The 21,927-nt window shown below is 46.0% G+C and overlaps 1 protein-coding gene and 1 long non-coding RNA gene across 4 annotated transcripts in view; one reads left to right on the top strand and one right to left on the bottom strand.

The window, feature by feature from the left end:
• Positions 1–1,612: 1,612 nt before the first annotated feature.
• LOC116509130 lies at positions 1,613–18,185 on the bottom strand. Its single transcript, XR_004255467.1, has 3 exons — positions 17,541–18,185; positions 14,206–14,343; positions 1,613–1,654 (listed from the first exon to the last, which is right to left on the bottom strand). It is a non-coding gene; the product is annotated as an uncharacterized LOC116509130 (long non-coding RNA).
• The window catches only part of TAF4 (TATA-box binding protein associated factor 4), a 97,418-nt gene continuing 92,018 nt past the window's right edge, over positions 16,528–21,927 (top strand). For all 3 annotated transcript variants that reach the window (XM_032218108.1, XM_032218107.1, XM_032218105.1), the window contains exons 1-2: positions 16,528–16,942; positions 19,187–20,260. In XM_032218108.1, the coding sequence (XP_032073999.1) occupies positions 16,561–16,942; positions 19,187–20,260 (1,456 nt within the window). In that variant the 5' untranslated portion in view covers positions 16,528–16,560. The remainder of the gene's footprint in view (positions 16,943–19,186; positions 20,261–21,927) is intronic.

The following is a 21,927-nucleotide window of genomic DNA, read 5'->3' as shown; positions in this document are numbered from 1 at the left end:
CCAGAGGTGGCATGCAGAGCCTTCTCTGTGGGGGTTCCACCACAAACCCGCGTTCGATGAAACCGCGTAGCTGACGTCATCAACAGGGCGACAACAGCGCGGAGACAGAAGCACGCTGTAAACGCTAAGCCTAAAATTAACACCTAAACCTAACCCCCCCAAACCTAATCCTAAACCTAACTCTTAACCTAACCCTTAACCTAACCCTTAACCTAACCCTAAACCTAATCCTAACCCTTAACCTAACCCTAAACCTAACCCTTAACCTAACCCTAACCCTTAACCTAACCCTAAACCTAACCCTTACCTTAAGTTGAATCGGCTTGCTTTCAAAGCGCTATTTAAAGCGGCCTTCTTTCTCCGCGCTGGCTGTTGTCGCCCTGTTGATGACGTCAGCGACGCGGTTTAATCGGGCGCGGCTTAGTCGAGCGCGGTTTTGACGGGTCACGCTCTGTGGGCACAGGCACCATCGCCAGCTGCTCTTCGCAGGTGCCGGAGTGCCTGAAAACGGCCTGAAAACCAGCCAAAAAGAATGCCATATTCCGGCCATTTTGGGGGCTGTTTTCAGGCCATGTGTGCAATAGGATCACTGAGAACCAGTTCTAAAAGTGATTCATTACTGTAATTACTAATGAGCCCAAGTTAAGATGCTGACATTGACATACTGCTTTAAAGCATATGGGGTCCCGGTACTTATAAGATTACCTCTCCCAATGCCATCCAGTAAGACCAAACGAAGAGGACCTTATGAATGTAAATATGTGTGTCCCAGGATACTGGAATAAGGACATATATTTAATTTCACAGCTACTATGATTGTTGGCCGAGCAGGGTCAAAAATGGCCAGAGAATCTCTTGGTGATTGGATCAAAGTCACCCAGCCAGCTTTCATTATTAAGATGGGACTAGAATTCAGTCTCCTGGTAATTGGTTCAAAGTAATCCAGTTGGCTTCCATACCGAAAGCAGGACTAGAACTCTGTCTCCTGGTTTCTAACCTGGTGTCTTAACCAGTAACCCCAAATGGGTCCCTTGTTCACAACTATAATTGTATGAGCATATTATACTATTGTACTTACACAAACTGCTCTAATGAAAGAAGACATAAAAACAAATAATAAAAAATGACTCCGCCAACCAGAAGCAAGCAGTTTATTTTATTAAACTCCATAGCAACACTATTCAATTTAATAAGACTGAACATGTTTAACTCTGGCTAAGTTCACACAACATGCTAAAATGTATTTGCTAATTTGTGGTTCACCAAGCTAGATGAACCTAACCATCATCTTAGTATGTTGATTGAACCAGTCTGTTGTGTTAAGTCAGGCAGTTCATTTGAACATAGTGCTGGCGAGACTTTGGCCAGTTCTGTTTCTGGAATTGCTTCCTTCATCTTCTCAATAACTTGCACTTTAGGCTTGATTTACAGAATGAAATAGCAGAAATCTTCTTCCTAGTGTTTAATACTGAATTTTATTATTTCAAATGGAGCACCAGTTTTTTTTTTAACCCCCTACCGGAAGTTTCAAATATACAATCTAAAATCTCCTCATCTTGCATCCAGTGTACGTCTTCATGTATGGATCATCTGTCCAGGCTCATTATGTTAAGAACAAGGGATTTACTTCTCTGTCTGGCTTCTCTCTGTAAAACTGAATGATGTTAGAAGTCTTCATGAGTAAGGAATTAGTATTATCACTTCTTCACCCTGGCAATATTGCCATGCTCAGACATGGAGTGAGACAGGGATGTGCAGGCAGGGGAGGCAGAGCCTCACCACTGTCATCATGAAAAGAAAAGAAAAAAGGTAAAAGGAAAAAGGCAAGAGCTGAGGTCAGGTTGAGCTAGTTGCTGCCAGAATCACCATGGATGACTCTGCTTAGTGCTTAACTGTTTAAAAAAGCCTCTAAAAAAGTGCCTTCTACAGGAGGCGGCAGGAGAACGACGTGCTTTATTTAGTCTGGCATTTTATGATCACTCGAACAGAGTTAAGCAAGGGAGAAGAAAAAGAAAGAAGGAAACTTATTTAGCAAAGGAGAAAAACAAATGCTGTCGCTTTAAATTGGAACTGAGCATGCCTGGCTGTGGAATTCTGGGAGTTGAAGTCCACAAGTCTAAAAAAAATTGCTGCCTCACCAGTCATAAATCTCACCGCACGTTACTGGAGTGAGATGGCCAAACTTTTCCTAGGTACTCCATATTATCTTACTGTGGGAATAAACTATACTATATATTCATATAGCTTTGTATGTTCAGCGTAAGGAGTGCCAGAGGCCATGTTGTCCATAACCAACCAAACAATAAAAATGGTTTCATGTTACTACATGATCATTGAGTAAGTACAAAATATTATTAAATTGATTCATTTTAATAGAAGATAATGATCTTATATAATAGAGGCATTTTTTCCATGAAAACTTTTTATTTTCCATTTTCATAACATATAATCACATGTATACTATTACATAGCCAATATCGTGTTGTATTGTTAAATATTTACATCAGTTCATCTTACCATCAGCTCCCCCCCCCCAAAAAAAAAAATTATAGGCTCTTCTGCTCTCCATACACCATATTTGTGCCTTATCCAACACTTTCTTCTCCATTTTAATGTTTACAGCTTCAGGAGAGTATAGTGAAATAAGAGAAAGAATTGAGACACAGAATGTGACTTTAGGACAGGTTTGTCCAACCTGGGGCCCATGGGCTGCATGCGGCACTGGACAGCTAGTAATGTGGCCCCACAAGATTGTAGAACTTGTAACATTGTGTGATATGTATTACATATTTTATATGCAGCCAAGACAATTCCTCTTCACTCAGTGCAACCCAAGCAATCCAAAAGGTTGGACACCCGTGATTTAGAACATGCTTCCTAATCATTCAGGATATTTAGGTGGGATAAATATTCCATCTATTTTTATTCTAAACAATATTTAACAAAGCTAGATTTTGTAGTGTTTTATCTTCTACATCAAATATGCTTTCAATTAAGTATAAGCCACACATTTTTGTGAATATATACATACTAATCAAAACTATAAATAAAACTTCTGTGGCTATTTCATTATGGACTGTTTTTAAACTATGAGGTTAAAATAATTTAAATAATCTATGCTTAGACTGGGAGTAGCCTGAATGCAGTTATCTGGAAGATGTTCTTTTAAGTATAAGTACAATCTTTATTGTCATGGTACTTAAATACAATGAAATTGGTTAAAAAATAAGATTTTCTTTTAAAGTTACAAAGTAAAAATATACATTCAGGAAAACTTTCTTGAAGCAAATCAAATAATCCACTATTCATTACAACTATCCCAATGAGTAGAAAGCCTGATTTTTAAAAAAATGTGTTCTAAATTCCTTTCTCAATTTGCATGATGCAAAGCTGCAACCCAGAACTGAATAATTTTCTTGAAAGCTTCCAAATTCAGACTCCAGAGCCACACAAATAAAATAAAAATGGTGGACAGCTGCAACCTAGTGTTGATTGGCAATGTGCACACTTGCCCACACGAAGGACAAACTACAGATGTTGTGGTCACAGAAAACAAGCAACAGGAAGCAACCTGACCTGTTTGCTTTATAGAAAATAGGTGTTTTATGACTAGCTGTGACTACCATACCGAGCCAGTTTGGTGTAATAGTTAAGGCTTCAGGCTAGGAACTGGTAGCTATTAGTTTGAGTTCCGCTTTGAAGGCAGCTGACTGACTTTGGGCCAATCACTTTCCCTCAGCCCTAGGAAGCAGGCAAGGGTTTTGCATCTTGGAGCGAAGGGAGTGGACGCGACAAGAGGTGTAGCGAAGCAGTAACCTTTATTCAAAGCATAGTAACTACGATTCGACATGGCGTGGTTCGCGCCAAACATTTATACCCCCTAGTTTGAACAATGAGCCAATAGGGCGTCGAGTAGCTCAACCAATCGAAGAGAGGATTAAACCGGCTCCGCCCAAGAACCAATCAGAAAGGGAGACCTTACTTCCCGCGCTAGTATTCAACACCCCTCCCCCCCTAGTCAAGGTACCCTTAAGAAGGGCAAACATAGTCTTGTAGATAGGTGGGGCGGTGGCGCTCTCGTCCCGACCTTCGTAATTCCCCAGTGATTTTCGTCGGGGGGGTAACCGCCGGCGGAGGCATGTCCGTAGCGGGGCGATGCGTCTGCGGTGCGGCCCCAAGAGATGGTGCTGGCCCGGGGCCCCGTGCCCAGTGTCCATTTGTCCTAGGTGGCGTCTCCATGGCAACAAAAGTGTCCGACAGTGGCCCCCTGCAATCTGGTTGGAATGTAGATTCAGAGTCTCGATGAGGGCTTCGCGGGAAGGAATAACCGGATGAGGCACGTCTGTCCGAGAAGTCGGCTTGTCCCCCGTTCCCCGAATGGAGACTGTCCGTTGGGGAAAAGGTCATCAAGGGTAGCTCACGCTGAGAACGAGTGTCCGAGGAGCTCGGGCCGTCTGCTTCCGCGGGGAGGCGTCGCCTTAACTGGTCCAGGTGGCGCCTCCATTGTGTTCCGTCGGCCAGACCGGCCCTAAAGGAGCAGGGGCCAGTCAGAGCTGTGATGGTCGCGGGAACCCACCGTGGATCCCCAGAAAAGGAACGGGCCCATACGGGATCCCCTAACTTAAACGTATGGGAAGGGAGGGCCCCTAGGTTGCTCGGCAGATCCCCTGCATAAAGTGGATGTAGCCTATCTAGGGGGGTTCGCAATCTCCTTCCCATCAAGAGCTCCGCAGGAGTTTTATTAGTCGTTGGGCAGGGCGTAGAGTGCTGACTCAGGAGATACGCCGCCACTCTTTCCTGCCAGTCGCCCTGGTCCATGCGGCCCAAGGCTTCTTTGGCTGAGCGAACTGCACGCTCCGCCCGGCCGTTACTAGCTGGATGATAAGGGGCTGTGGCTGCGTGTCTGATTCCTTGTTCGGCCAGGAATTCTTGGAACGTGGTGGAGGTAAACTGGGGCCCATTATCTGAGACTATCACATCCGGTAGCCCATGTGTGGCGAACATCTTACGAAGGGCCCTCACTGTACTCTCTGCTGTAGTGGAGGTCATGGTTACCAGCTCCACCCACTTTGAGTAAGCATCAACGACTATCATAAAAGTTCGGCCATGGAAAGGGCCAGCGAAGTCAATGTGTAAACGGGACCATGGGCCTCTAGGAATTTCCCACTCCCGGGGGGCGGCTGTGGGAGGATTCGGCCTAGAGTTTTGACATATCCTGCATCGACCTACATAATCTGCAATTTCCGAATCTAGCAAGGGCCACCACACATAGCTGCGGGCTAAAGCTTTCATTCGCGCTATGCCGGGATGGTTTTTATGAAGTGCAGGCAGGATTCGTGCCCGCAGGGCTGTGGGGATCACTACCCTATCCCCCCAGACAAGACAACCCCCATGAAGGGCAAGTTCGGCTTGTCGTGCTTTAAACGGTCGAAATCCTTCCGCTACCTTTTCCGCGGGCCAACCCCTCAAAACCCATGAAGCTACTTGGGATAAGACCGGGTCAGCCTTTGTACAAGCTGCGACATCCGCAGCAGAGACGGGGAGGTCAGATTCAGCAATGGACAAAATAGAGAGAGAAGGCACGTGGGCTGTGTCCGTCTGTGGCAAGGGGCAACGGCTCAGGGCGTCTGCGTGCCCTAGCTGCTTACCCGGACGGTATAACAGCGTATACGAATATGCCGTTAAAAACTCAGTCCAGCGTGTCATGCGGGGAGACAAAATGGGGGGAGTTGGCTTGTCGCCTGCTAGTAGCCCCAGGAGCGGCTTGTGATCCGTGACAAGGGTGAAATTCCTACCATAAAGGTAGTCATGGAATCGCTTAATGCCGGACACTGCAGCCAAGGCTTCTTTATCGATTTGGCTGTAGTTCCGCTCCGTTGAAGAAAGTGTCCGGGAGTAGAACGCTATGGGGGCCTCTGAGCCATTCGGGAGAGCATGGCTCAGAACCGCCCCTATACCATAGGGAGAGGCGTCGCATGTCAAGACTAGGGACATCTTATCGCTGTATTGAATCAGGACTGCCGACGAAGTTAAAATGTCTTTTATAGCCGCGAATGCGTGCGCTTCACGGCTACCCCATTGCCAGGCCGCTGACCGGTCAAGCAGTCGATGTAACGGTTCAGCTAACGAGGCCTTGTGGGGAATAAAAGGGGCATAAAAATTTAACAGCCCCAGGAACGCCTGCAATTCCGACCTAGAGGTGGGTGCAGGTGCGTTTTTAATGGCAGCAACTTTGGAGGGAGTGGGGTGAATGCCTTGTGCATCGATGAGAAATCCCAAAAATTCTACTTGGGGAACAGCAATTTCACATTTGCTGCGCTTTAGTTTCAGTCCTGCCTCCCTAAAACGTGTAAGAACCTCCCGCAGTATTTTCAGGAGTTCCGAGTGGCTGGGGGCTGCGACCAGGACGTCGTCAAAGTAGGGAACGACGCCGGGGAGCCCGTGGAGCAGCCGCTCCATAAGGCTCTGAAAAATCCCTGGGGCAACCGAAACGCCGAATTGGAGACGGCGGCAACGGAAGGCCCCGCGGTGGGTGACGATGGTCTGGGCTGTAGCCGCGTCATCGTCTACGGGGAGCTGCTGGTAGGCCTGTGCCATATCTAGCTTGGCGAAAATACGGCCTTGCCCTAAGGAGTGGAGTAGATGTTGCACTACGGGAACGGGATATGGATTTGCCTGCAGGGCCAAATTGATGGTCGACTTATAGTCGGCACATATCCTCACCGATCCATCAGGTTTGACCGGAAGTACTATGGGAGTTTCCCAACGGGCATGATCTACGGGCTCGATTACCCCCTGCTCTATAAGCTTATCAAGTTCAGCATCTACCTTTGCTCTCAATGCGAGGGGGACCCTGCGTGCCTTCAGCCTAATGGGCGCGACCTGGGGATCGAGGCAAAGGGAAATGGGGGTGCCCTTATAACAGCCCAATCTCCCATCGAACACATCTGCAAACTCGTCTAACACACTATCTACGGTGCGGGGAACTACCCTGTGCACCCCTTCTATAGTGAGACCCAAAGCGGGGAACCAATCCAACCCAAGGAGAGCGGGCAGGTCATTCCTAACAATTAAAACTGGAAGTTTTCCTTTAAAATCTCCGTATTCCACCCGGATGTGGAATATTCCTGCCGTGGGAATCCCATTTCCCTGGTAATCTAGAAGGGAAACCCCAGCGGGGCGCAATTTACTCTGGGGAACCCTGGGGCAAAGGCGGGAAAACAAAGCCCAAGATAGAAGGGAACGGGAAGACCCAGAGTCCACCTCCATTCGGCAAGGCTGACCTTCGAGACGGACGACGGTACTAATTTTACGATGGCCGGCGGGAACGTTAGAAGCCTGATAGACCACGCAGTCGGCGCTAGAGGGCTGATAGGTTGAATGGCAGTCCTCAGCTCGCCTCGCAGAACGTGGTTGTTGGCGGCCTTTCGGTGGCTGGCGCTGGTCGCTGGGCTGCATAAACGAGGGAGCTGGCACAAGAGCCCGGCAGACCCTGGCGAGGTGTCCTTCTCCTCGGCAACGGCGGCAGACGGCAGAACGAAACGGGCAGGATGCGCGGCTATGGCGACCGCCGCATCCGCGGCAAGGAGCGTTTGATGCTGGCTGAGCGGGCGTCGGTGGTTGCTGGTGTGGCCTCCGCTTTAGTTGAGTCCTCATTTGTCCGACGGTTTCCTCCTCCTCATCTTCCGAAGGAGAGGGGTCGTCGACGAGGTTCGTCTGGGTGGAAGGCGCTGCAGCAGTTTGCGCGGGGGTTTTCAGCTGGAGACGTTCGATGTCGGCCGTGGATTGTTCGGAGAGCTCTGCTGCTCGTGCGGTCTCCACGGCTTGCAGCAAGGTAATTTTGTGGTTCCGGAGCATACGGCTGCGCAATTGCACGTCGCGGACCCCGCACACAAACTGCTCCACGAGGTTCTCCTCCAGGTCTGCAAAATCGCACTGAGCGGCCACTGTGCGCAAAGCCTCTAGAAACTGGCTGATGGATTCGTTGGGCTTCTGCACTCGGCGGCGAAAGGTAAAACGACGTGCGATCAGAGAAGGTGAGGGGGCGTAATGATCCCTCAGCCTGGACATCAGCTCGTCCCACCCAAGTTTGTAGGCTGGCCTCGGGGCGGCCAGAGCTCTCGCAGAGGCAAACATGGAAGGCTCACAGCAGGACAAGAAAAAGCTGCATTTCTCCTCGTCAGTCTGTGCCTGGTTCTTCGATGCAATTAGATAACATTCAAACCGCTCCATGAAACCGTCCCATGATTCTCCGGCAGATCCAAAAGGCGCAAAAGGAGGAAGCGATGATGCCATTGTGGTATGAAGCCAGAGAGGGAAAAGACGGCAAGAAAAAAAAAACCCTTACGTTCGCTGCCGGAGTTCTCCACCTAAGGAGCGAATTCGTGTTGCTTCAAACGCGGTGGCAAGCTGGCTTGTTCTCCTCCATGGTCGCGGGGATCTCATCCCACCTTCGTCGCCAGTTTTGCATCTTGGAGCGAAGGGAGTGGACGCGACAAGAGGTGTAGCGAAGCAGTAACCTTTATTCAAAGCATAGTAACTACGATTCGACATGGCGTGGTTCGCGCCAAACATTTATACCCCCTAGTTTGAACAATGAGCCAATAGGGCGTCGAGTAGCTCAACCAATCGAAGAGAGGATTAAACCGGCTCCGCCCAAGAACCAATCAGAAAGGGAGACCTTACTTCCCGCGCTAGTATTCAACAAAGGGCAAATCACTTCTGCCAAGATTACTTGCCAAAAAAACTGCAGGGACTTGTTCGAAAATTCTGCCTGACAATCAGATATGAACAGAAGGGGGAAAAAGTGACTATCACAGTAGTGACACTATAACTGTGATAGTCAAGCTCTCCCTAGCAGCCATATGGCAAGAATGCCACTACATGGTCTTAATATTCCAAATGTATTTTCAGGCTCCAAGCTATTCCTTTTCCTTCATATATGTAATGGACAATGGACCACATGTAGTCATAACTAACTTTCTTCAACAGTGGACTGGACTTCGAGCAGCAATCTTAAGTATGCCTTTGTTGATGCGTAAGCTACAGTTAAGACTACTTCAGAAGTATTTTGTATCATGTAAACGTTCTTTTGGCTTTCCTGTTCTGAGGAACGATTACAAATGTTACTGCTAATTATTCTGCACGCGCAGCAGGTGACAGAAGAGGCAAAATGATTTAGCTTGGAAGCTTAGTAGTAGCTTTGCACCAGATAGGACAAAGGTAAAGGAAAGCATAAATAAGGAAGTACGTGATTATGTAGGAAAGAATGAATGACAACTTGTAACTTGTTCCTAGCCAACCTGGACTTTGGTAATTTGCATACAGTACTACCTATTTACCAGTACTACAGCATTTCTACCATAGATATTTTTATTCAGTTTAAATTAATGGTTCTGAATCAAGACTTCAATTAATGTAAGACCTTAGCAGTTACTGAGCAAAATATGTAATTATCCAAGTGGAAAAATGAGGGCAAATGTAGAATAGTTTGCAAAATAGTCAATTATTATATTTCTGGGACCGCAATGTCTTTCTTTTTTGTTGGAATCTACATGTATCTCTGATGGAGGCTATGAAACACTCTCTATTAGAATATATTTAAGTTTGCAAATAGGTATGCAATATACAGATATTCCTCAACTTACAACCAATTATTTAGTGACTGTTCGAAGTTACAACAGTACTGAAAAAAGTGACTGATTTTTTCCCACTTATGACCACTGCAGCACTCCCACAGACACGTGATCAAAATCCAGATGCTTGTGAATTGGCTCATATTTATGACGGTTGCAGTGTCCTGAGTTCATGTGATCCTTTTGCAACCTTCTGACAAGTAAAACCAGTGGGGAAGCCAGATTCACTTAGACATGTTACTAACTTAACAACTGCAGTGATCCACTTAGCAATTGTAGCAAGAAAGCAGAGTTAGTATTCTGTCAGTTTGGACCACTTCACCAGAACTTGGTAGCGGAAATAGCGGGTGGCCCTGTCCATCCACCCCAGCTCTATGGCGTCCCATTTAGGCACTTTTTAAAGCCAAAGTGCATGTGTGGAAGGCTGAGTGCGCACGCACATCTGTGAACTGGCAGGGAAGGTAAGTGAATACCATGCCTGCAAGAAAGGTAACAAAATGGGGCAAAACTCACTCACTGTCTTGCTTAGAAACAGAAATGTTAGTCTCAATTGTGATCATATGTCGAGGACTACAAGCATATCATTTTCAGCTTTGATATCCCAGTTAGATTATATATACAGTGTAGGCATTACTTTGTATTTTGGTGGTTAAAACTGAGGACCTGGTAATTTTTCTTTCCCTCTGGCTGTTAAAGCAGATTTTGCATTTTTTAAAATTTTATGTGAAGACTTAATTATCCTTGCTGGGAAGGGTTAATATTGTTCATATAAAGAACATTTGCTGGAACTGGGTATGTCTAGTCTGATGAAAAGAAGGACTAGGGATGACATGATAGCAGTGTTCCAATATCTCAGGGGCTGCCACAAACAAGAGATAGTGAAGCTATTCTCCAAAACACCTGAGAAGCAATGGGTGGAAACTAATCAAGGAGAGAAGCAACCTATAACTAAGGAGAAATTTCCTGACAATGAGGACAATTAATCAGTGGAATGACTTGCCTCCAAATGTTGTAAATGGAAGTTTTTAAAAAGAGGTTAGATAACCATTTGTCTGAAGTGGTGTAGGGTTTCCTGCCCAAGCAGGGGTTTGGACTAAAAGACCTCCACGGTCCCTTCCAACTCTGTTATTCTATGTTGTCTATGATTGATTGCGGCTTCAGGAAGTCCAAGCATCTAGCCCATCTTGGCTGTTCTAGGAAGCTAAGCTGAACTAGCCCTGATACTATTTGCATGAGAGACCACCTGAAAATCTTGGCATTGACTAGAATACAAAATTAGATCTTTAAAGATATCAATGGCACTCTCCTCCACTTCATGATGTTCTAAGAAATTACGTTGACACACCTTATAAACTCAAAGGAATCAAGCTTGATTCAGTTTGAGGGTTCTCCTGGAGTTGCAGCTTTGACTCGTGGAACAAATTGCAACTGTGGCTAGAAATGCTTTTGGCCACAGATTCATCTTGTAGGTCAATATTGTCATTTCCTGGATCAGGAGGACCTTCTTATGGCCATTCATACCTTTAGTCATTTGTGTGTAATTAATTACTATAATGTGCTCTGCATGAGTTTCCCTTCAAGAAAACTCAAAAGTTACAGCAAGTCCATAATGCAGCAATGTACAGGTGAAACTCGAAAAATTAGAATATCGTGCAAAAGTTTATCTCAGTAATGCAACTTAAAAGGTGAAACTAATATATGAGATAGACTCATTACATGCAAAGCAAGATAGTTCAAGCCATGATGTGTCATAATTGTGATGATTATGGCTTACAGCTCATGAAAACCCCAAATCCACAATCTCGGAAAATTAGAATATTACATGCAACCAATAAAACAAGGATTGTACATAGAACAATATCGGACCTCTGAAAAGTATAAGCATGCATATGTACTCAGTACTTGGTTTGGGCCCCTTTTACAGCAATTACTGCCTCAATGCGGTGTGGTATGGAAGCTTATCAGCCTGTGGCACTGCTGAGGTGTTATGGAAGACCAGGATGCTTCAATAGCGGCCTTCAACTCTTCTGCATTGTTCGGTCTCATGTCTTTCATCTTTCTCTTGGCAATGCCCTATAGATTCTCTATGGGGTTCAGGTCAGGTGAGTTTGCTGGCCAATCAAGCACAGTAATCCCGCGGTCATTGAACCAGGTTTTGGTGCTTTTGGCAGTGTGGGCAGGTGCCAAGTCCTGCTGGAAAATGAAGTCAGCATCCCCATAAAGCTTGTCTGCGGAAGGAAGCATGAAGTGCTCCAAAACCTCCTGGTAGACGGCTGCGTTGACCCTGGACTTAATGAAGCACAGTGGACCAACACCAGCAGATAACATGGCTCCCCAAAACAAAGACTGGAAACTTCACACTGGACTTGAAGCATCTTGCAGTGTGTGCCTCTCCATTCTTCCTCCATACTCTGGGTCCTTGGTTTCCAAATGAGATGCAAAAGTTGTTCTCATCAGAAAAGAGGACTTTGGACCACTGAGCAACAAACCAGGTCTGTTTTTCTTTAGCCCAGGTAAGACTCTGACATTGTTTGTTGTTCAAGAGCGGCTTGACAAGAGGAATACGACATTTGAAGCCCATGTCCAGGATCCGTCTGTGTGTGGTGGCTCTTGATGCACTGACTCCAGCCTCAGTCCACTCCTTGTGAAAGTCCCTAACACTTTTGAATGGCCTTTTCCTGACAATCCTCTCCAGGCTGCGGTCATCCCTGCTGCTTGGGCACCTTTTTCTTCCACACTTTTCCCTTCCACATAACTTTCTATTAATGTGCTTTGATACAGCACTTTGGGAACATCCAACTTCTTTTGCAATTACCTTTTGAGGCTTCCCCCCCTTATGGAGGGTGTCAATGATGGTTTTCTGCACAACTGTCAGGTCAGCAATCTTTCCCATGATTGTGATTCCTACTGAACTAGACTGAGAGACCATTTACAGGCTCAGAAAACCTTTGCAGGTGTTATGGCTTAATTAGCTGATTAGAGTGGGACACTTTGAGTCTAGAATATTGCACCTTTTCACAATATTCTAATTTTCTGAGATTGTGGATTTGGGGTTTTCATGAGCTGTAAGCCATAATCATCACAATTATGACACATCACGGCTTGAGCTATCTTGCTTTGCATGTAATTAGTCTATCTCATATATTAGATTCACCTTTTAAGTTGCATTACTCAAATAAATGAACTTTTGCACGATATTCTAATTTTTCAAGTTTCACCTGTATGCATTACAGGTAGTCCTTTGACTTACTACAGTTTGTTTAATGACTATTTGAAGTTACAGCAACATTGAAAAAGTGACATGACTGTGTTTCACACTTCTGACGGTTGTAGCAGTCCCATGTTCACATGATCAAAATTCAGATGCTTGGCAACTGACTCATGACAGTTGCAGTGTCCTGGGGTTGTGTGATCACCTTTTGTGATCTTCTGACAAGCAAACTCAATGGGGAAGCCAGATTCATTTAACAACCCTTTTACTAACTGCAGTGATTTACTTAACAACTGTAGCAACAAAGGTCGTAAAATGGGGCAAAACTCACTTAACGAATGTCTCACTTAGCAACAGAAAGTTTGGGCTCAATTGTGGTCATAAATCAAGGATCATCTGTAATTGAGCCTTGATACACTAATTATTAACCCCTCTGTTACTTAAGTCGCACAGATTACTAGTGGGCGTGCAATTCAAGTTGCAGGTAAGTATTTGTAAAGCAGGGGACATTTACAGCACTGTCTTCCTCCAGGGCAGTTTCTGCTGTTCCATTACTTCTGATAGGGTTGGCGTACTTTGCATCCCATATAGTCAACAATGTCATTTCACAACAAGGATGAACAATTTTATAAGATTTGGGACTTGTTTTATCAATGAATACAATTACCATAATCTTGAACTGTAATAATAGAATGTGGCAGGAGATTTTATAAAGACGTATTACTTTTATATAGATTTTATAGATTTATAACAATGTAATGGAATATTGGTGTATATATATGAATTGAATATATACATTCTATAGATTTATAACAAAGTAATGGAACATTGGTATATATATGAATTGAATATTTAGAACATCTTGTTTAAAATGAAGAAATAATAATTGTAGTTGATTATATGAGATACAAGATGTATTTATATACATTTGATAGATATTTTATGATTTTACATATAACTGAAAGTAATGATATACAAATATATGTTGGTGAATCCTTTCTTTATATATATTGCAAGAAATATTAAAATAAGATACATGATACCATTAAGATTTGTTACTATTTAATAGGTTTACAATGATGTGACAGATAATTAGCATATATTTGAATTTAATCCTTAGAATACATGTTCAAAAGGAAGAAATTATAAATTGAATATATGATCTACAATGATAATGTATTAATGTATATTGGGCTGATAATTACTAATTCTATATGTAATTGAAAGCAGTGATGCACAAATATTTGTGACTAAACGACATGCTAAATAGATATGTAACTGATACTTTTTAACGTATATTTTTGTTCATTTTAAAATAAAATAAAAAACTTTTAAAAAACCAATGTCATTTCATGATACCTGGGAGATATATTTTCTCTGTTGCTGTTCTTGCTCTCTGGCTGAAGAATTCTGGGAGTTGAAGTCACACACTTTAAAGTCCCCAAGATAAGAAACATTGTCTGAAATGTATTGTATACCATTGTTAGCTCCCAATATCTGCAAAATTGACAAAAGACAATACAACAATGAGCAGCTCCCTTATATATAATAATGTGCTCATTATTCTTAGCCACTTTTTAATAAAAAAATCAGTTAATGTATCTCCTGCAGAGCACTAACCTCTCCAGTTAGAGACCTTTCATAAACAACAAATCTTAAATCTTATTACTACTTTTTAGAATAAGAAAACTCCCTCCTTTTGTCTTAGCAATGGCTCATTTGAATTCAAGAGCTTAATATTCCCTACATTTTGATCCCCCCTCCCCAGATTTGCACTGATTTTTAAAATAAACTATCAATTTAAATAGATGTTAACTTCCCTTCTAATTTGCACCATTTTAAAAGCCTGACTAGAAGCATAAATTATAAAGTATTGCACCCAATATGACTCCTCAGGATGAGGTGGGTTAAAAGACAGAAATAATTAATAAAGGGCAAAAGAAACATAAGGCATCTCTGCAAGGGAGACGGCGCTCATAAAACCCAAAATGTTTTTCAATTTCATTCTTATAAAACAGAAAAGGAGGGATGGAATACAAAGGGTGTGCTGAACGATGTATTATTCAATTGATCTGACATTGTGAAGTATTGATTTGCATTCTCGCTTGTCTGGAGAAGGGAGGGAGGAGACAGCAAGGACCAGAATAAACAATTTTAGAACGTAACCTAACCTTTTTTTAAAATAAAAATACGCTTTTGCAGATGGTTTTTGTTCCTGAATATATATATATATATATATATATATATATATAAAGAGGCTCCCTCCCTTCCTTGGGCTGATACTTCTCAGGACGTCTATTCTGGCTTCTCCCTAAAATAAAACCTAAAAGCAGCTGTATCTTATCTTTTGCACAACGGAGTCTATTTTTGACTGCCCGTGACAGAGAAGGTAGGAAGACATGGCTGCGTTACGCATTTTCAGCTGCTCGCAACTAGTCCCTAAAGTGTGCAAGTGTGTATTATGCCATAAATAAAAAAAAAAGGCGGTTGGACGCGTCAAGCGGTGGTTGACGGAAAAGAAGGAAGTAGTAGCTGAGCGCTTGAAAAGGAAAGGCGGGAGAGGACGCTGTTTTAACACCCGCAGCTCCCTCGAAACGCCAGCAGCTTTTCTTTTGTGGGAGGGGGGATAGAAAAAGGGGGTTATTTTGTGTGTGGGGTGCGTGTGTGAGGGGCCACATAGCCAAAGTGAAAAGAGGTGGGGGAAACAAGGGGGTTTCGGGGTACGCGGGCCGCTGTCCGGCAGAACCGGCCACCCAAACTTTGGCACAAAGTGTAAATGCGAGGAGGAAAGCCTCGCTTAGTCAAGCCAAGCCGGAGGCGCGCTCAGGCCGGGCTTAAGGGCGCGGCAAGAGCCTTGACCTCCTTCCCGGCCCGCGTCCCGAGGCCGGTCAACGAGGACGTCGCGGTTTTTTTCCGGCCAGGCCCGGCTGGACCACGGACGGGCGGCAGGGAACGCCCGCTAGGACGAGGCGGCGGGACGCGGCTGGCCTGCCCGTGCACCAGGCCCCGAGCTCTGCGCCAGCCTCCCTGGTTCAAGTGACGGGTGGTTTTCATAAGCTGGCACAGGTGCGGGGAGTCCTTCAGACTCGAGCCGGCCGGGGAGCCCCAGGCGCGCTGGCGAGAGGCGACCCAGCCGCCGCCGCGGAGCATGCAGCCATTTTGGGCTTCGTCAGACAAAGGACGACAGCGACCGCCGCGGCCAGCCCCGAGGCGTCGGCGGCCGCGACCCTTAGCACCGCCTCCACTTCCCCTCATCGACCCCTCGGCCGGCAGCCGGCGCGTGCGGCCAGCCCGGCTTTCGGCGGCCGGCCCTCTCTCACTACTACTAGGCCGCAGCCGGGCCCTCGCCGCCCGTTCGCTGTCTGAGCGCTCGCAGCCATTTGCCTCAGTATTTATAGCCGGGCGCCGACCAATCAGGAACCGACGGAATCCCTCTCCGGCCGCTGAGGTGACGCCTCGACGCCCCCTCCCCCCCCCCCCGAAGCTTTCCCAGCCCGCTCGCGCGGTGTTTTTCGCCGCGCATGCTCCGTGGGGGAGGCCGAGGCGGGAGGGGAAGCGCAGCGTATGTGTAAAATGAGTGAGTGAGGTGGGGAGGGGGGGAAGAGAGCAGGAGGGAGGGCGGAGGAGGAGGAGGGCAGGGGGAGGAGTGAAGAGAGGAGGGAGGGGGGGCGGCGGGCGGGAGGGAGCCGCTCGCCAGGAACCCTCCGAAAAAAGATGGCGGCTGGGTCGGATCTGCTGGATGAGGTTTTCCTAAACGCTGAGGTGGATGAGAAGGTGGTGAGCGACCTGGTGGGCTCCCTGGAGTCTCAGCTGGCGGCCTCGGGCCACCACCACCCGCACCACAAGGCGCAGGAGCCCCTCAGGGTGGCCGGGGGGCTGCTGGGGAACCATGTTGTGAGCAGCGGCAGCAGCAGCAGCAACAGCCCTAGCCCTAGCCCGGGAGGAGGAGGAGGAGGAGGAGGAGTAGGAGGCAATGCTAATGTCCAAACAGAGAGCCCCGGCAGCCGCAGCACCACCGGCAGCAGCACCACCACCAGCAGCAGCACCACCGTCGCCGCCAAGATGGGACTCAGTGGCCCCGAGATCACCAAGCCAGGTAACCTGGCGAGGAAAGCCGGGGAGGAGTGGGGGGGGGGAGGGTTGCCTCCTCTTCCTCCTCTTCTTGTCCTTCTCCCTCAGGAATGGAGGGGGGTCTCCCCCCCACCTCTGGCCTCCCTTTCTTTCTCCCCTGCCCCCCCTCTTTCCCTGGTGGGGGGCAGCAACTGGAGGGTGCCAGGGGGTGGGTGGGTGGCATGGAGTTGGGGAGGGGGAGGCGGCGAAGAGAGAGAGAGAGAGAGAGAGGCCTTCCTCACATGCCAACCCCCCCTCCCTGACACCCTATTTTTGGCCAGGACGATCTCCCTCCTGCCTCGGCTTCACCTAGAGCCAGGAGCAGATGTGTGTGTGTGTGTGTGTGTATGGGGGCTGGTGGGGGTGAGTGTTATGGTCAGGGAGTAGTGCCTCTGTGTTTGTGTGTGTGGGGGGGTCCTTTAGGGAAACCAGCTTCCTTTGCTAGGGTGGTCCCCGTCTCCCCCAACCTCCTCACCTTGGTTTTTTTTTAATCTTCGTTCTGTCATCTCTCTCTCTCTCTTGTCTTGCCGAGAGGCTGGAGTGTTTTGGGGGGCTCCTGAGGACGAGGAAGGAAGAGACGTTACCTTTGGACTTCTGTGCCACCTTGCGCCCGCGTTGCTGGAGTCTGGGATCAGAGGAATGGTGCTCCCTTGCCCTTCTTCTTATCCATTTCGATATTCCCTGGCTGTCTTGAATTCTTTGCCCCCTCCCCCCTGCCTGAAGTGCATTGGGGAGGGGGGGGAGAGAAAGAGAAAAAAAAAAGAGAAAGAAGAAATGTTATTAATCAAAGCAGCAGCAGCAGCAGCTTCCCCTGGCAAGAGGAAGTGATGGGGGAACCTGAGGATCAGGAACCCCTTTTAAATAGATCCCTTGGCAAATACGGCACCCTGCTCAACAACTGCTCCTCCTCTGGGGTGGGACCGGTAAGGGGTTATGCCCCCTGAACCTTTTTGCTTTTCTTGAAATAATATGCCCAGGCTGGGGCTAGGCAGAGAGTCACAGCACAACCTCTACCGCCTGTGGGACTGGAAGAATGACAGTCCATCTGTAAATGTTTTCCCCCTTGTAAAAAAGACGGTGCACTCTGAAGGAGTCTCCTAAACTCAGGGTCTTGCTTTAACCGTGCATGCAAAGACGGCCTTTTTTTTTAAGAAAAGGAAGGCAATGCTGGTCCATTTACCCCAGCACAATTCCCATTATATTCCTCCGTATATAATTCCCACCCTCTCCCTTTGCTTTCCAGTTGCTGGAATATTACAAGGACGCTGTTGCTTGTCATGACACCAGGTTAATGAAAGGGGGTGGGGTTTCAGAGAAATAACCTTCCCTTAGTCCTGATTTTGGTGACCCCGTGTTTCTGACTACAGTCCTTCTGTTTTGTTTACTAAATGCAAAGCCCGCGGAGACAGGACTGATTTAAGTGACACTGGCAGATTTTGGTAGGGATATTTGCTTTCTGGGGACAGCAAGGAAGGGGGAAAAAAATCCCTCCCTTTTTGCTTGTATTTGTTTTCCTTTGAAAGCACAGCAATCAAACAGCAGGATTTAATGATTTTAAGAGGGAGGATGACATCCCTTAAAGTACCTTTGCAATCTTTTCACTTATGTCGCTTCTCTACTACTTCAGCCCCACTTTTTTCTGTGTTGTTTCATTAGTCAAGAAATATAATAGCTTTTGAATTTTTTGTTCAAAAGATGATGAAATGAAACGGAATGGGTGAATGACCATGGGGTTTTCCCTTTTTAAAAAAAAACTTTTTCCTGTCCTCCCCACCTCCCATTTTTCACCAACCTGATATTGTTGCATGAGCAGACTTGCAGTCAAATGTCATTTAATGTGGAGTTATAAACCATCCAAAGAGGGGAAAGGGGCAAACTGAAAACTTTTATTTTTTGTAGCATGTCTATGCAATTTTCATTTGTTTGTGGGACTTCTTGGCTGTTAATGGAAGATTATTATATCAATGTAGAGGAAACAGTAGCAGAATATTGTTGTTAGTTGCAAAGTCGTGTCCCACCCATCGTGACCCCATGGACAACTTTCCTCCAGGTGTTCCTGCTGGAGTCCATTTAAGCAAAGTCTTTAACTGCTAAGATGCCCCCCCCTTTCAGATGTTGTTTCAATACTGGGGACATATTGACATATGGGCAATATAGTTTGTGCTGGACCTATCGAGCCCGTTTACTTTCCCACCTTTTATATTATAATTAAACTTTGTTTTATTTGCAGGAGCCGGTGGAGTGCAAGGGAGTGTTATCAATCATAATGCCAGGTCCCAGGGTTCTGCGTTGGATGGGACCACTACAACTAGCAGCACCACCACCACAAATGTCCAAGGTGGCTCTGAAGCTGCTATTACCCCAGGGACCCTTAATCAGGGCAAATCAGTGGTAATCAGTACCATGGCAACAGCTTTATCCACCAGGAATGGTAAAATCGGGACCACCGCAGTGCAGACTTTGAACGGAAGTAACGTGGTGATGAATTCCCACGCATCTTTTTCGGCCACTCCTGTGACAGCGAATCCTACTGTGGTCCCTGCAGTTGCCCCTCTTGTGAACAATGGACCTGGAAATATTGGAAAAGTCAACACCGTGAACGCTGTCTTGCCATCTGCTTCAAATACTGTCATCCAGACTTCTTTCCTTGGCCCTGGAGTGTCCTCTGCCTCTTCACCTTCACCTACAGTGATCTCTTCACAACAGCCCCCCAATATCGGGACCGGGGGCCCAACGGTAGCATTGGTAAGGCCGCCCATCCACGCGGCAGGACCCTTGGCTGCCGCCACGCAAAATGGGAGCAGTACTGTGATCAATTCGACCATCAACGTGGGAGGTTTTCCGACTGCGGCTGTTGCTGCCGCCACGGTTGGTTCAGGGGTGTCTCTCCAGACTTCTCTTGTGAACAGCCAGCCAGGATCTGGGGTATCCGCTGCTGCACCCACTACCCAGATCATCAAAGCGGAGTCTCCTAAAACTATTGTGCAAACAGTCACCCAGCAGCAAACTCTGGCTGCAGCTGGCCAGCCTAGTACTACAGGGGGTAATATGATCATTGGGCAAACTATGCAAGCTGGCCTACCCAACGTAGCTCCTAATCCTGGCGGAGTACCTCCTGGACCTCCAGGTACTCCCACTGGTCTGGCTAAGGGTGCTGCCAATACAGTGGCGCAGAGCCTGCCCAGGACTGCAACCGCAACCACCAGTGGAATCCGAGCAACTTTGACTCCCACTGTTTTAGCACCTCGTCTGCCTCAGCCTTCTCAGAATCCAACGAATATTCAAAACTTTCAGTTGCCACCAGGTAAGAAAAGACCGGAGAGAAATTCCTCTTTTATTCCAGACTTGTGCGTTTGGAGTTTCTTGCTTAAATAAAAGCGTTTGGGATTCTGCTTCTAAGCATGGTTGGATAGCTTGTGTGGTGAGCTGCCTTTGGAACCTCATTTTGTTCTGCAGTGGTTTGTGAAATAAGGTAGTACAGGCAGCCCTCGACTTATGACCGCAATTGAGCCCAGAATTTATGCCACTGAGTGAGAAATTTGTTAAGTGAGCTTTGTCCCCTTTTTACGGCTTTTCTTGCCACATTTGTTAAGTGAATCACTGCAGTTGTTAAATTAGCAATACGCTTGTTAAGTGAATCTGGCTTCCCCATTGAGTCTGCTGGTCAGGGTGTCGCAAAAGAGGATCACATGACCTCAGGACACCCTGCACCCTCATATTCATAAATATGAACCCGTTGTCAAGCATCTAAATGTAAATCACATGGCCATAGAGATGATGCAATGGGCATAAGTGTGAAAAATTGTCTTGCCACTTTTTCGGTGCTGTAGTAACTTTGAACAGTTACTATATAAACTGTTGTAAGTCGAGGACTGCCTGTAGTACAAGAATTAAGGAGAGATCTTGTGTTGACTTCATAGCATTTTTATTGGACGCTGTTCTTAGATTATTTTTGAAGAAAGAGATTAGATTTTGAGCTTTTCTCCAGTACTTTTAGCCTGTTAATTTTCCCTTTAGATGTGTAAGCATGCATGAGGACTAGAAGCACAACTTTGTTAAGAAGTGAAAGCTGAGATTATCCAGGTTCTAACAGTACCTATGAGCCACACAACTGTAAATCATATTGATATTTTTTTTTCAGAGTAGCATGTGACATCTACAGTATTTAGGGTTTCAAGTGCACATTGACTTAAATCTTTCAAGTTAAAGCATGGCATGATAGATTTTTCCATGGGTGATCAAAGTAGCAAACCCTACTATAAAATGAAATGTTATGCTAATATATTCAGGGAGGATGAGCTTGTCCTAGGATATGTCTAGGTCTTCATACTTCTCTGTTTTAGCTTGCCACAGAAGCAGCAAAGAGCAAGTGCAATTTGCTACTCTTGAAAAAATTCTGTCAGTTGAAAATCATCAGAGACTATGTGACATGTCTACAGTAACATTCCAATTACATTCTGTCCTCACCTCACCTCACCTCATTTTGTGTCATGCTGTAGAACATGCAGTCATTAAGATCATGTTTGAGGACCAGGATAACATTAGGTGGGGAGTTTCTGAGTGGAAACCTAATTGGATTGCATGAATTTCATTGCTTCCATGTGATCACAAAGGAAAGATGTCCAAACTTCAGATTTACTAACTAGTTTGAGATTTTTTTAAAAAAAATTAATGGTAAACATGAATTTCTAGGCACATGTTCTTACTGAGTGTTACGTAAGAAACTTTCTCACATTTTGAGAAGTATCTTTTGAATTCCAGAAAGAGGATGGCAAGGATCTGAATGCTTTCCCAGATCCTTAAACCAGCTAGTTTTAATTGGGTTTGAGTGTCTGTGGAGTAGTTGAAAGTAAGTTGTTTTATTTGCAAGGTGAAGTGATCAGTGGAGGGAGGGGGGGGGGCGATGACACATGTTTTAATGTGCTTCTTTGAAGGGTCTTTAAATATCAAAAATAGTATTTGGCTTGATCT

The sequence above is a fragment of the Thamnophis elegans genome, chromosome 5, assembly GCF_009769535.1.
Source record: "Thamnophis elegans isolate rThaEle1 chromosome 5, rThaEle1.pri, whole genome shotgun sequence".
In the NCBI taxonomy this organism is placed as follows: domain Eukaryota; kingdom Metazoa; phylum Chordata; class Lepidosauria; order Squamata; family Colubridae; genus Thamnophis; species Thamnophis elegans.
This window is presented reverse-complemented; position numbering and strand designations above follow the sequence as displayed.